We start from the raw sequence: 14057 nt of genomic DNA, 5'->3' as shown, positions 1-14057 counted from the left end.
GCCTTATTGGTGTGTGTGTGTGTGTGTGTGTGTGTGTGTGTGTGTGTGTGTGTGTGTGTGTGTGTGTGTGTGTGTGTGTGTGTTTGAAACAGTAGGTGTTTAAAAAGTTTGCATTCATCTGGTTTTCCTGCTTGGACCCTAGAAAACTGAATGGGTTGTGTCTGTGGGCTTGAAGAGTGGTCCTTGTTCTGCCAGGTGATTGGTCCTTCACCCACATAAAAGCAGTGGAAGGAGCTCTGAGCATTGATACGCTGCCAGAGGGAGGGTACCGGGCATTACTATCCATATGCCAGTAAGACAGTGTGTTCTACAAACACCTACTGTAACAGATAAGTAGGACTTGTGCAACTGGGCTTTCTCCTGCCTGCCAACATTTCGTCTTCTTCTCATTAATTTTAAACTTTAGACTTCTTATCCATCTTGTTCTGTTTTCTCTAATCTAGCTCTCATTCCCAGTAGCTAACCTCTCCATCTTATATTTGCTTATTCCACTGCATTGTTCCTTTAAAAATGGCCTCCATTTTTGTTTTCAGTCCATTCATTCTAATTTCACCCACTCACATCCCCCTTCACACATGATCTCTTACAACTTGCCACACAATATCTATTGTCCATCACCTCTTCTACCCTTCTCCATGTCTACAGACTCAACCTCTTCACTTGCTTACCTTTCTACTATCACCCACTTTTGTCCATTTTCCTTGCTGTAGTCCTGCCATCTGAAAAGCAAACCAATCTGTTCACCTGATTACTCTCACGCCTAGAAAAGCTATACAGCGTTTCCTTCTTGCTGCCCATCTGCTGACATTTACCAGTCCCTGCTTATGTTCCAAGCTTGTTCTGGTGTGCACTGCCATGTCTCTCTTGTTTTACAAATGGGTCCTTCCTCTGTTAGAATGCTCTTTTACTGTCACAATATTGCAATCTCTTTCTACTCTGTTCAGATGTCTGAATAACAAAGGTTTCACTTTCATCATTTGGCCTATGATAATCTGCACAAACCTTAGCTCCCTTCCCTTGAATTTCTGTAGGCACCATCTCCCTACATTAGCTCCTTCTGTTACATCCCTACTGTTCTCCAAAAGCACAGTCTGCCCCTTGGGCATAGCCCTCACACTCCTTTCCTGCACAGCTTACCAACATCTTGATTTTTAGCTATACTCCTGCAGCATTACTCTTTCTTCCCTCAGCCTTTTTCTTTTTGTTCTTTATTGGGTTATATTCCACGTTAAAGTCTTATTGTTCTTTTATTCAACCACAACTCCTAAACTTACATATATTTCCCTCCCAACGTAAAGCCTCACTGCCAAACTAAGTCAGTAAGGCCCTTAGGAACCAGTTTTCCTAGTTCTACTACCCACACCCACAGCCATGTAGAATTTTCTCAGTGCTCCGAAGTTTCACCCACCAAAAGCAGTAATAGTAAGATTTCCGCACTACAAATACAATTTATATTTATGTATTATTTGCCATTCCTTACTGGGAAAGTCAAGCTGGGCAAAGCCCCTTTTCAATGAAGGCATAGGGAGAAAAGCTCCACATTATGTGCATTCGAATGAGCCTGCAATAAAATGTATAACACAACATTCAGTATGGCTTAATTTAACAGTACTTAAAGCATATTAACCTCAGATATGTCTATAGAACATAGTACATACAAGCATGTATAATTCGTACACATTGATAAAACATTCAACATTTTACATGCAGAGTATGCAGATATTCCCACTCTAATTTTAGCACACGCAACAAAAAAGGCATATCTAAATTTTATCCAGACAGATAAATTCACTGGAGATCTGTAACCAGATAGTAAAAGTGTGAGAATGTTGTGATATTTGTTTCATCTGGCTGCATGAGGGGACCCGGTAACAGGGCTGGTATAATGGCAGGATTGTTTCATTCAAAATATAACTTCATTTGGACTGCAAATTATAGACACAAGGTTTAGTATAAAAGGTCTTAGCAATGTGGCTATTACAAGTGCAAAACAATTTTCTTGAAATGTACGTCTTCAAAAAGATTTTAAATTGTACAAAGAATGAGATATTTTGAATATCTGCTGGGATCAAATTCCATAATTTAGCAAACTATGCACAGTATAAACAGTCACCATTATGACTTTGATTTTTGAACAAATACTAGGTTTTTGTTTAATAAACAATTCATACATGCACATTTCCCTAACACAGTGAAAGATCTGAACATTATCAGACTATTCAACAAATGTCTGTTCCAGGAGTGACTGGCTACTGCTAGCTTGCCCATCACGGGGTGATGGAGGCATCTGATTGTTGAATGTCAATGTGCAGTAAGACACAAGTAGAAGGTATTGAACACAACTGGCCCTGTCCTCTCTCTACTCATGGATGGACATTCCCACCCTCTCATCAGCTCTGGCAATTTCTTGAGTCACTAAATCAATCCCAGCTCACATGGGCTGCAGTCAGGGCTTTTTCTTAATGCACTACTGAAGGAAGGCTACTTTACAAATTTTAGATCAAATACCAGGTTCCTTCTACAATGCTGTTTACATGAAGTTATTCTACTTATACCTTTACCACCTACCTTGTGGATGTCGAAACCCATAGCCAGGTTTTCCTTCTTCCCCAGCTTACGAGAGATTCGATGATCCTTCTGTTGCAGGCAAATCAAAACTTCATCTTCAGGCTTCTTCACATCAAATACAAACTACATGAAAGAAAAGGAAGCTTCAAACTCTCTGTAAAGTTAACAATTCTCTCTCTAACCCCCCAAAGACTATACTGTAAACGACATTTGCTAAAATCCAAATATGTAGTCTTGCAAGTGACCCAGCAATGGGTTGTAAAGTACAAGTACATGGAATCTGCCTGGAGTTTAGGACTTAAACATTATATTTTTAATGTTCTATGTACAGTGTGTGTTTGAGAGAGTATAAGTGAGCGTACTTAGAAATCCAAAAGTAAAACTCTGCTGACACTACAACAGACAAAATGTCACCCACCAGCATTAAAATGGTTGGAAAAACAAATTATGTTCATAATGCTGATCACTGTTTCAGTAACCTAAGTAGTAAGGGTTATCCTGCATAAGGTACAACAGCCTGCCAGCTCCCAAAGCTTCAGGGTGCCTTGTACACACCCAAACCATTAGACAGCTTGAGCTGAGGCCACTAAAAGACAGGTTTGGGTGTAAAGACCTATACAACTTTCCTGTTGACAAAGAGAGTGCTCCTCTGTGGGCTTTCGATGATCGATGGTCAGCTAATGCTATTCCACTGCTGGGTAGACACATATACTTTGGGGAAAATCCTTCCACATTTACTTTTTTGTTGTTTAATGTTATGTTTCTGCTTCAGAAAGTATTTCCAGGCTTGGAAAATGTATTTTATTGTCTTGCAACTAAAGTGTACTTTTAAACAGCACACTTTTACTTGACAGCACAAAAGTTGTTCAAAGTTTTTTCTGTGCAGAATTGGCTAAGCTTCTTGCGTCATTCTAAGGGGATCCAGTATCTGTCTACCTAGGATGACATGATCAACAGACCCCGATGCTTTGCCAGAGATGGCCTGCACCTGTTGCCCTTGGGATTCCGGATACTGGCTAAGGCTAATGACACCCCTATAGTGCCTTTTTTAGGCAAGGTTCAAAAGACAAATTCACCGCCATAACAGGTACAAGCAAGCAAAATCTGAGGGCACTGCTACTCAATGCTAGAAATCTAAACCTCAAAATTCACTCACTCGAGGCACTCCTTAAAATGGAGAACATAGACATCTGTGCAGTGTCAGACACATGGTTCAAGGCTTTAGCGAGCACCCCTGGATTACCAGGCTATAATTCATACCACACCTTTCGGCCACTACCTGGACTGAAACACTAAAGGTGGAGGTGTGTCCATATTCATTAAGGACATCCACACCTCCAGGCTAACTGCACAGCATAATACATCTGAGATTATCCACGTGCAACTAACTCTGGGAAAGACCGTAATCCAAATTGTAGCTTGCTACAGATCCCCCACTATGCCCCAGGATTCCCACTTCTCATTTCTTGATACACTGGAAAACATTAGGGTACAACCCAACACCCTAATGGGCGATTTCAACTACCCCGCCATTAACTGGGAAAACTACTCATGTTCCAACTCTTTTGCTCAACGTTTTCTGGAATTCATAAATTCCAATGCTTTGGATAAACTTATCCACACCCCCACAAGGGGCAGCAACATCCTAGACCTGGTAATTTCCAACATGGGTGACCGGTGTTCCACACCAAAGGTCAGTTCCTCGTTGGTCAGATCAGACCACAAGCTAATCTCCCTAGACATCCACATCCCACCCCCACCCCCCAACTAGGGAAACTACCGTAAAAAATGTCTCCAAAGCCAACTTCACGCTTCTTAAGACAGAAGTGGCAAACTTCGCGACACCCATGCAGATGGACAATAGAGGTACGGCTGAACCCTACACAAATGCACTTTATAAGCACTTACATGAGTGCATGGATCGTGCTATCCCCAACAGAACTATTCTCCAAAAAAAAAAAAAAAAATGAAGCCAATTTGGTGGTCTCCTGCTATAAGCAAACTCTACAACTGTTGCAAAAAAGAGTAAAATCCCATGACTGGAGGAACTCACTGGTCAGCCTCAGTAAGAAGTTGAGATCCCTCAAAATCCTCCAAAGCTAGTTACGAAAACAAAATTGTCACGGATTTTAAAGACAACCACAAAGCATTCTATAGCTATGTCAAGTATCTGAATGGCAACATTCAGATCTGCTCTGAGTTACAGCACAATGGCACTAAATGTACAGAACCAACTGATATTGCCAACATCCTGGCAGATCTCTATACCGGAAGAATGCAAAGTCCCTGTAATCACGGCTGCACAGGTAAAAAAAACTAACTCTCCAAAGCCAAGAACACAGCATTCATGGGACCTGACAACATCCTAGGCTGCGTCCTACACTAACTACAGAACGAACTGGCACCCCACCTAAGTACCATGTTCAATCACAGCCTCACCTCAGGCTTTGTGCCCACTGAATGGTGCACAGCGACGGTTATCCCACTCCACAAAGGGGGAGCCACCACACCATTAGCCTGACTAGCCTGGTCTGCAAGGCCATGGAACATATCATCATGGAACTTATAAACAAAGACATTGGTAATCTCCAAACTTTGGACTCTACCCAGTTCAGGTTTGTAAAAGGCAGATCAAGTCTCCTAAACCTGATAGACTTCTTTGAAGCAGTCGCCAACGCTGTAGACAAGGTTAAGGTGGTTCACACAGCCTATCTAGATCTCGCCAAGGCTTTCAACACCATCCCCCATTCTAGAATTATAGATAAACTCACTAGACTAGGTTTAAATCCCTATGTCACAAGATGGGTTGCCAACTGGCTCACTGACAGAACTCACACTGTGAAAGTAGCAGACCCCAAATCTAACTTCAGACCAGTGACAAGTGGAGTACCACAGGGTTCAGTCCTGGGTCCACTCCTGTTTGGTATCTACTTCTCTGAAGTACAGGCTAACACAGAAGGTCTTTGACTAACAAAGTTTGCAGATGACGGCAAACTAGGAGCCATAATTGAAACTCCTAACAATGTGGACATCTACAAAAGGTTCTCACTGAGACAGATGCCTGGTGTCAAAGCCATGGCCTCAAGCTCAATGCCAAAAAGTGCATTGTTATCCCCTTTGGTAAAAACTCTGTACCCATGAACTACAACATAGGCAGTAGTCTACTTAACACCGAAAGTGTGATGAGACCTTGGGACACTGGTGGACAGTAGTCCCTCGTTTGATAATCACATTGCCACAGTAGTCAGGAAATCCTTCTACATGGCACACCTCATCACAAAAGGTTTCTCATCCAGGAAAAAAGAGGTCATTGTTCCCCTCTACTCATTAGACCCATTATAGAGTACAACACCCCTTTTGGTATGTACCTCACAAGACATCTACAACTGGAAAGGCCGCAGAAATACCTCACAAAGATGATTACCGGCCTCAAACAGATGCTCTACACAGACAGTCTCAAAAAACTCTAGCTTTACTCCATCGCATATTGCCTACTCAGAGGTGATTTCTGCCTAACATACAAAGCTATGTCAAACCCAGAGCTGTTGGACATGCTCCACTTAAAGAAATCCCAATTCCTCCGAGCTACATGCTCTAGGGACCTAAACCTGGTGACCACAATAAACAGAACATGCTGGAGGGATAGATTCCTGCCTCAGAGACTCCCCATACTCTGGAACAAACTATCTACAACAAACAAAGCTCCTCATTAGCACTCTTCAAGAAAAAATCTTGATAATTGAACGGGAAATAGGAAATTCACCCCAGGGATCACTTCTGTGGCTCCGCTCAACAGTGGCACACGAAAATAATTTTCTTGGATGGCGAAAGCCAGGGTATCTTTTTGGCTAAGCTTATATAGGCCCTAGGGCCAACAGCCTAGTACCTACCTATGAACTGTGTTTAATTTACTTTTTGGAGCTAGGAAAGTGTATTAAAGTGCTTTTTACTGCGTTTTATATTGGGGAAAAAATTACTTTTAGCTACATTCTAATTTTATCAACTGGTGCTGCTTGGCTTCATTGGGAAAGAAACACTTTTTGGCTTGACCATGGAAAAAACTATGGGCCCCCTCTGTTGAACCTCCTTCCAGGCAGAAACTATGGGTCCCCTCTGCTGAACCTCCTTCCAACCATAAAAAGAAAAAGGTTAATTAAACGGGCTAGGAGCTTACCTCAGCCACAGTGGGTGGCTCTGCTGTGTCCAAAGCTGGCTCCTCAGACCAGTCATCTTTTTCCCTGGATCCTACTGGTGATGTCCATACATCCACTATGGACCAGGGATTATCCAAGATCACTACGGCTGTTGGGATCGCCTCAGTGAACAAGGGTGAACCACTTGTCAGGTCTGGGAGAAGGGGTAGAGGATATGACCCTGTTTAGCTAGAATGTTGTGCCTATCCCTGGGGAAGTTGTTGCTGCCATTAATAATTCTGCTTGAAGAGGTTCAAGATTTGGAACCTGTAGGGGAATGTGAAGGGACAGATGAAAGTTTCTCTCTTCAGCTTTCTGCATCAGAGGAGAGTATGGTATCTGAAAACTCACTGTGAGGGATTCTCTTTCTCTGAGACCATTTCCAGATGGGTGCTAGTCTGCATCCCAAGACTACTATATCTTGGGTTGGTTTCACTGCTACTTTTTCTTACTGACTGTGAAACACAATGCCTGAAAGTATGGCCTTAGTGAATTGGACAGAAGTCAAGAGTACCTGCCAAGAAGGAGCCTGTATTAGCAGGTCATCCAAATAAGGGAATATCTGTATTCCCCAGAGTCCTGCAGTAAGCTATTACTGAGGCTGGGCACATTTTGAAGAATCTGGGGACTGCAGAGAGTCCAAAAGATAATCAGAGAACAGAAAGTCTGCTGAGCCACTGGAAAATCTCAGCAATTTCTTATAAGACAGGTGAATTGGAATGTGGAAATAAGCATCACTTGGGTCCAAAGACACCAGAAAGGCTTGACGAAGGATGAATGGAGGCAGAGTTTAGAGGGACAACATTATGGAACAAGGAGAAAGGTGTTGAGGGTGGTGAGGGCCATAACTGGTCTCTGGTTTCTTCCTTTTCTGGGGAGAAGGAAGAGTACAGAGTAGAACCCTTTTCCTATATACTGTAGTGGTACTGGTTTTAATTGTGCCTTGCTCTGTTTGACTGATTAGATAAAATAAACATATCATATTTGGTGGATGAGAGATGCCATTGAAAGGAGGACTTCTTTCCAGGTCATTTTACATCCCTTTTAATAACTGAAGGCAACCATTTATCTGAAATGATGAGTAACCAGTCTTTTAGGAATGAGGTCAGCCTTTTGGCTAGGGTGAGAGATGGACCGAGAGCTGAGAAGGGGAACAGGAGGTAGAGTCAGGCAGACTTGTCTGTGTAAGGAGGCTACCCAGATTTACGGTCCTTGCCCTGTTTGTCCTGGAATCTTTCTCTAGGCATATTCTTGGCCTTATGAGACAGTCTGGGTTTTCTGGGAGCAAAGGAAGAGTTTTGCAGGCCAATTCCTTTGGTATTTTGGTACAGAAGTAATTAAAAATGTGTCTACAACCCTTTGTAGTTTTACTTTGTTCCTGCAATTGTTTGAAAAGACTGGCCGCATCCAGACCAAACAAAAGGTCCTTATTTAAAGAGGAGTATGGATTTCATTTAATATCTTTTGGAAAGGGCTGAGAATGTAATCATTCATAACTCCTGATTACAGAACATGTAGCAGTTCCCCTGGAGGAAGCTTCCACTTCATCATAGCTGCATTTAATGCTGAGCCTAGCTATTTGGGAAGCCTAAGCAGAGAATAAATGCTTGTTGTTTAGCAGGAGATTCCTCAGGGGAGTACACATTTTTACTTAAATTGCTGAGAAAAAATAAGTGTTTAGTAATTTGAGTCTGATAATTCAGAACTCTAAAGGCCAGAGTGGGGGGGGGGGGCATATAAACCTTTTTCCCCAGCCTGTCCATTGCCCTGTCCTGTCTATCAGAAGCAAGAGCACTGGCAGAAGTAAATAGCTTACAAGGGTTATCTGCAAGCTTGGAAAACACAGAAGGGTCTCTCACAGGGTGCGTGCCTGTGAGTGCCTGTGTGTGTGTGCGTGCGTGTGTCTGTCTGTCTGTGTGCGTGTGTGTGTGCGTGTGTCTGTCTGTGTGCGTGTGTGTCTGTGTGTGTCTGTCTGTGTGCGTGTGTGTCTGTGTGTGTGTGCGTGTGTGCATGTGTGCGTGTGTCTGTGTGTTTTTTTTCTAAACACAGAAATAAAGTACTTGGGTACCCTGTAAAACCCGAGAGGCCTTTTTGGTGCAGTTGACTGGGAATCTTGTACAATGTAAATGGATGCAAAATCAAACTGGAAAGCCTCCAGTACAGGGGTTACCAGGGCAGGAGCAGGGGTGTCCATTTCTAAGAGTTTATAGTACTTCTGTTGAACCTCAAAATCCGTTTACATTCCCATTCAAAAATCTTTACCATATTAACAATAGCTGGCCCAAATAAAGCTTCTTTAATGGGGAAATTGGGAAAAAGGGAATCTATCATCTGAGGCCACCTGACTTGACACATAGATTTGGGATAAATAGGCTAAGTAGTGTTCATCAGAGCTTGACTCATCCTCTTCATCTTCAGAAGACGTGTCTGTCTCTTTTGTGGACAAGAAGGAGAAACAGTAGTAAGTAGCAAGCCCTGAAAAGGATGGTGGCCTGAATCCCATAATGGCCTTAAATAGGCCCTGTGAAAAAGCCATCCATTATTTTCCTTGGTAGTCTGGGAGGAAGGAACACTGAACTTCTTTCTTCAGTGCGACATCTGCTCTGATCAAAAGCAGGGGCTCCGATCCCTGACCCACTGTGATGAGCATTCCAGAAATTTCCTCTCTTACAAAGATCTGAGATGCACCTTTGGAAATTAAGCATGGCTCCCCCTTTCTCACCATTACTGGTAGCTTCATTTGTTTCAGATAAGTGAACCTCAGAAGCCATGCTGACCTCTCGTTAGGTCGCAGTAGTGGCAATCTGAGCAGATGGATGTCAGGCATATTGCAAGTTCCAAGACCTTTGTGGGTATGTCCAAATCAAATCAGGCATTTGTGATATCAGGTCTAGGCCTCTTAAATATTTTTTCTTTTGAAAGGGTGGGATATGTCAGGGATGGAAGGGTCCGCTATCTCTGCTTGGGTTAGGCACTTAAGGTGAACTGAGAGATGAAAGTCTAGTTCTTAAGGTCTTTATAACAAAGGACTGAACTGTACAGCGTTTGTAGTCATGCTATGTATCGAAACAGAAAAGGCAGTGCAAGTGGAGATCCTTGAAGGTAAACTGCCTACCGCAATCATATTTCCCTCTTAGCAGATATTTAACAGAACAATCTGCAAACTGAGAAAAATAAAGGAAGGTTCCCCAACAGGTAACTTATCTGAACCACTGAAGGCCAACAGTACCAACAAACAACAGAATTAATGGATGCAAGACCTGCATTCAGACTGGCAGCAAGATAGTCTGAGGATGTATGCTCATACGTCTGCTTATGTACCCTTACACCTGCAGGCTTGGGTCATATGTTAGATATGTGGCTCTATGGAAGGTTTGGCTTTGGTACCCTGGCCGGACATCCATACTATTTAGCAAGATAACCCTAATTGTTTGGAATACTACAACAGTGAGCCAAGGAAGAACATCGAAGGCCTGACTTTGTCCGTGATGACTTGGGATGAAGAAGCAAAACCAACCATAGAAGAGATACTGAATACTGTAAAGGAAATAAAACAAACTGAGGCAAGATTCTTAAAACCGGGTGGAAGTAAATTGCATAAACATAAATGCTGTATGTGGGAACAATTTTATACAAAATATTGTTATAAGGGTTATATGAGGAACTGAGTTTGGCAGGAAGTAAATACAAAGACATGGTAGAACGAATAAAATAAAAACACAACTATGATGAAAATTATATGCATAAAGTATGACAATAACGTAAAGTGTTATTAAAATTTCTTTGCTAACGCAGACGACCTCATGTTGCAATTTTAAGTTTAATAAGTCAAGTCAAGTCAAAGAAAACGGTCATTCAGAACTACACAGCAGTGTAGCTGAAAGAAATTACAATGTTTCATTCTCAATGCAGGAAACAGTGGCACATATAGACAGAGAAAAATTAATAAAATAGTACAATAGAATTTTAATAAGTAGCAATTTGTAAGTAAAGTAGGACAGCAGTGACCCACACCCATTCCAGAACAGGAGACTAGGAAGACCAGGAATAAATACGTTGCTTTGCTAAAAAAAATAATGGTTTATAAGCAGGGGCTATCCTCGCTCCATGAATTTATCAAATGGATAACCTGAATAAATGAGTCAGTGTCAAAAGACAAATTACTACTTCTTATCATTTGTCCTTTAAATGTATTCAAATAAATATAATATAAATAAAAATATAAAGTGTTACAGTGGTAGCGTTGTCGCTTCACAGCAAGAAGTTCGCTGGTTCAATTCTCGGCTGGAGTGCCATCTGTGCGGAGTCTGCAGGTCCTCCCTACGTTCGTGTGGGTTTTCTCCAGGTTCCCTCCCACGTTACAAAGACGTGCATCTGGAGCATTTGTCCCCAGGCCTTCGCTGAAAATTGGGCTCACTCTAAGTCAGACTTTCCCAGTAAACAAATGTTAAATAAATAAACAAATATTCCTTTTACAAGGAAATGGATGCATGCTACTACAATTCAAGTATTACTTGCCACTTGTTTTCTATGAACCGTTGCCTGCAGCCAACTACAATCTTCAAACTCATTTATGATCAAATGTAAAAATATAGCATTTTGCCTGACTTTAAAACGCAAAGTATTCATGCTTCCTGAAAACATGGAAATTAAATACATAATCTATCCAAATAGAAATGCTCTATAAAACAATGAAGAACTTAACATACGGAATCAATTCGAATACATAAGCTCTTTTCCCACTGGGCCATAAACAGTTTATAATGCGAGTGGCAGCTATTGTGGCAACATTCAATAACTGATGAAAATATTTGTTTTAAAAAAATATGTTGCACAATACAATGTTTAAGCATTCACATACTAAACTAATAGACTGTGAGAGTATCAACTTCAAACAAAAAATCTGTAACCCAAAGGGTACCCAAGTCATGAGGGAATGACCATGTACAAGTGTCACCAGCGGTGTAGCTAGCTAATCTGGAACTTCCCTCAACTTGAAGGGCAAACCCCCCCCCCCCCAGCTCTTTGTACTTCTACTTTTAACACTGTTAACAATGGCTTGCTACAACTTATGCCACACAAGAAGGTAAGAAATGCTTCAGTCCTGAGTGCAGAAGCATTATTAGTATTCATTCAGAAATGCAGGTATGAAAAACGAATGCCAGTACTGCACTACTGACTGTTTGACATTTTCCAAGTGTGCCACCTAACACATCGACCCAGGGAGGCTTCCCCTTTCTCCCCACCCTAGCTGAACCTATGACTGCCACTAAAATTTCTTCAGATGAGACTTGTAAATCCATGAGCTTTTGTAAAAAAAAATCACAGTCCAAGATGTATGAATTAATGACTCTCAGAACTTTTTCAAAGTTCTACAAATAAAGCAACAGGCTCCATTTTGCAGCCACCCATTGTTACAGCTGAGGGAACAGTGCATCAACCATATTTTCACACAATCATGCCATCAGCACCCAAGGTGATACAGTCTGGGCAGGAAATGAGGAGGCTCTGATTTGTTCTAATGCTTAAATAAAAAAATCTGCCAAATATATCAGCCAGACTACAGTTATGGATTTGTAAAATATGCATGCCAAATTGTTGCCTTTTACACAATCATTACTATGTTGGCTGCTTTGTTCAAGAATGTACTGCACATTATGCCTGCTAGCACCAAATAACATGCATTACTTATTCCTTATCTTTTTCTATGGTTCTGCTCCTGTGTCTGCTGGTCAAAAGAACCCCCCCCACCTCTCAACTACAGCATATTCTCTCATCCCTTCCTTTACACTGGGATTTCTCCTAGGATCAGGTAAGAGCTATCCGAAAGGGGCAATCATACAGGTAGCTATGAGGGTGTACCTTTATGCTTCTGCTGACATCCTTACAATCACAGCATCTGAGATTACTTAAACCTACCCCTGGGCAAGAAGTGCAATCTGCATCACTGAGGAAGCCAATAATGCCTTCATGCAACACTGCGGAAGCCCACAATGCTTTCATGTAATGCTGCGGAAGTCCACAATGCCTTTCTGCATCACTGTGGAAGCCCACAATGCCTTTCCAATGGAGTGCATATTTCTATATACCCAACTTGAAGGCTACCACCACAACAGCTTAGTGAACCTAATACTCACCCCCTCCCCCAGGCTTCACATTTTATTGCCTCCTCTCCTCTGTGGGATTGTGGCAATGGACATCTAGCTTGCCCATCCCTACAGGATAAGCAAGTCCATCCTTCTCTGGCAACTCTATCAGGCACAGAAGCCACTGTCTGAACCCTGGTCATTTGGGCTATAATCAGGGCTTTATTACTCTATGCCGCTGGAGTTGGCTCCTGTCCCTTACCTCACCATAAGTATTGTTAAACAGCCCTGACAGGGAGCGGCTGAAAACATTTGTCTCACCACCTACCATCATATCCCTTCCCCTTACCTGTGGATTCTGTAGGTAAGTTCCTTTATTGTTGATGCATCCTCCACTCCGACTGAGTAAAGGGTCCTCATGCTTGCGCCACTGTCCATGTAGCACTGCTTCTTCCCACGTCTTGTGAATGCTGAGGTAGGACGTGTTTATTAAACGACACAGAATCAAGTCTGTGTAGTACTTGCAAAAATCTTCAAATGTCATCCTGTGATTGAAAAGAAAGACAAAACATAAGTGTGAATGTGTGTTGGGGGGGGGGGGGGGTTCTGCTTGTAATGAGCTGCTAAACACATTTTGCTGTGCTGCACACATGCATCAAAGCTCACATAGGTCATAAATACAATGAATGATCGCTCTTAGCCTTTGCGGGTTGTGACTGACCAAATGCCCAAATGAAAATAACACTTTGCAGCTTAAATACTTCACTACGGCCGCTTCACCATAATGCTCTTGGTGGAAAAAAAAGTTACAGACCACCAATGAGGTCACATTGCCCACCTCTCTTCCTTATGAAAAATTAAATCTTCAAAGTTCACTGTTTAGCTGCTGCATACACTAACTTACTTATTTTTACTTGTATGAAAGCGTTAGCCTGGGTAGTGCACCGATCACAACTGACCAATTTCAGTCTCAGCCAGGAAGAAAAACAAATGTAGAGCAAAGTATATGCAGCGGCATTAAGACGACAAAAGAAAATCAGCAAATAAATATGTACATTTCAGAGTACAGTAGGATCATTATGAGCGATATAATGTATATAAACAGAATCTGTTGTATAAGTTAAATATACCATCTACAAACAGAAGTGGTTGCATAAGGTGTGAAGATTATATAAGAGAGAAAATATAGTTACATACAGCAGTATCATAC

The 14057-nt window shown here is 41.9% G+C and overlaps 1 protein-coding gene across 1 annotated transcript in view; it reads right to left on the bottom strand.

The window, feature by feature from the left end:
• The window catches only part of CAPN5 (calpain 5), an 808497-nt gene that overhangs the window by 300467 nt on the left and 493973 nt on the right, over positions 1 to 14057 (bottom strand). The window contains exons 7-8 of the mRNA XM_044073347.1: positions 13197 to 13392; positions 2569 to 2691 (exon numbers count right to left, since the gene is read on the bottom strand). Of these exons, the coding sequence (XP_043929282.1) occupies positions 2569 to 2691; positions 13197 to 13392 (319 nt within the window). The remainder of the gene's footprint in view (positions 1 to 2568; positions 2692 to 13196; positions 13393 to 14057) is intronic.

This window comes from Protopterus annectens, chromosome 5.part1 (genome assembly GCF_019279795.1).
Source record: "Protopterus annectens isolate FY-2018-M chromosome 5.part1, PAN1.0, whole genome shotgun sequence".
In the NCBI taxonomy this organism is placed as follows: Eukaryota; Metazoa; Chordata; order Ceratodontiformes; family Protopteridae; genus Protopterus; species Protopterus annectens.
This window is presented reverse-complemented; position numbering and strand designations above follow the sequence as displayed.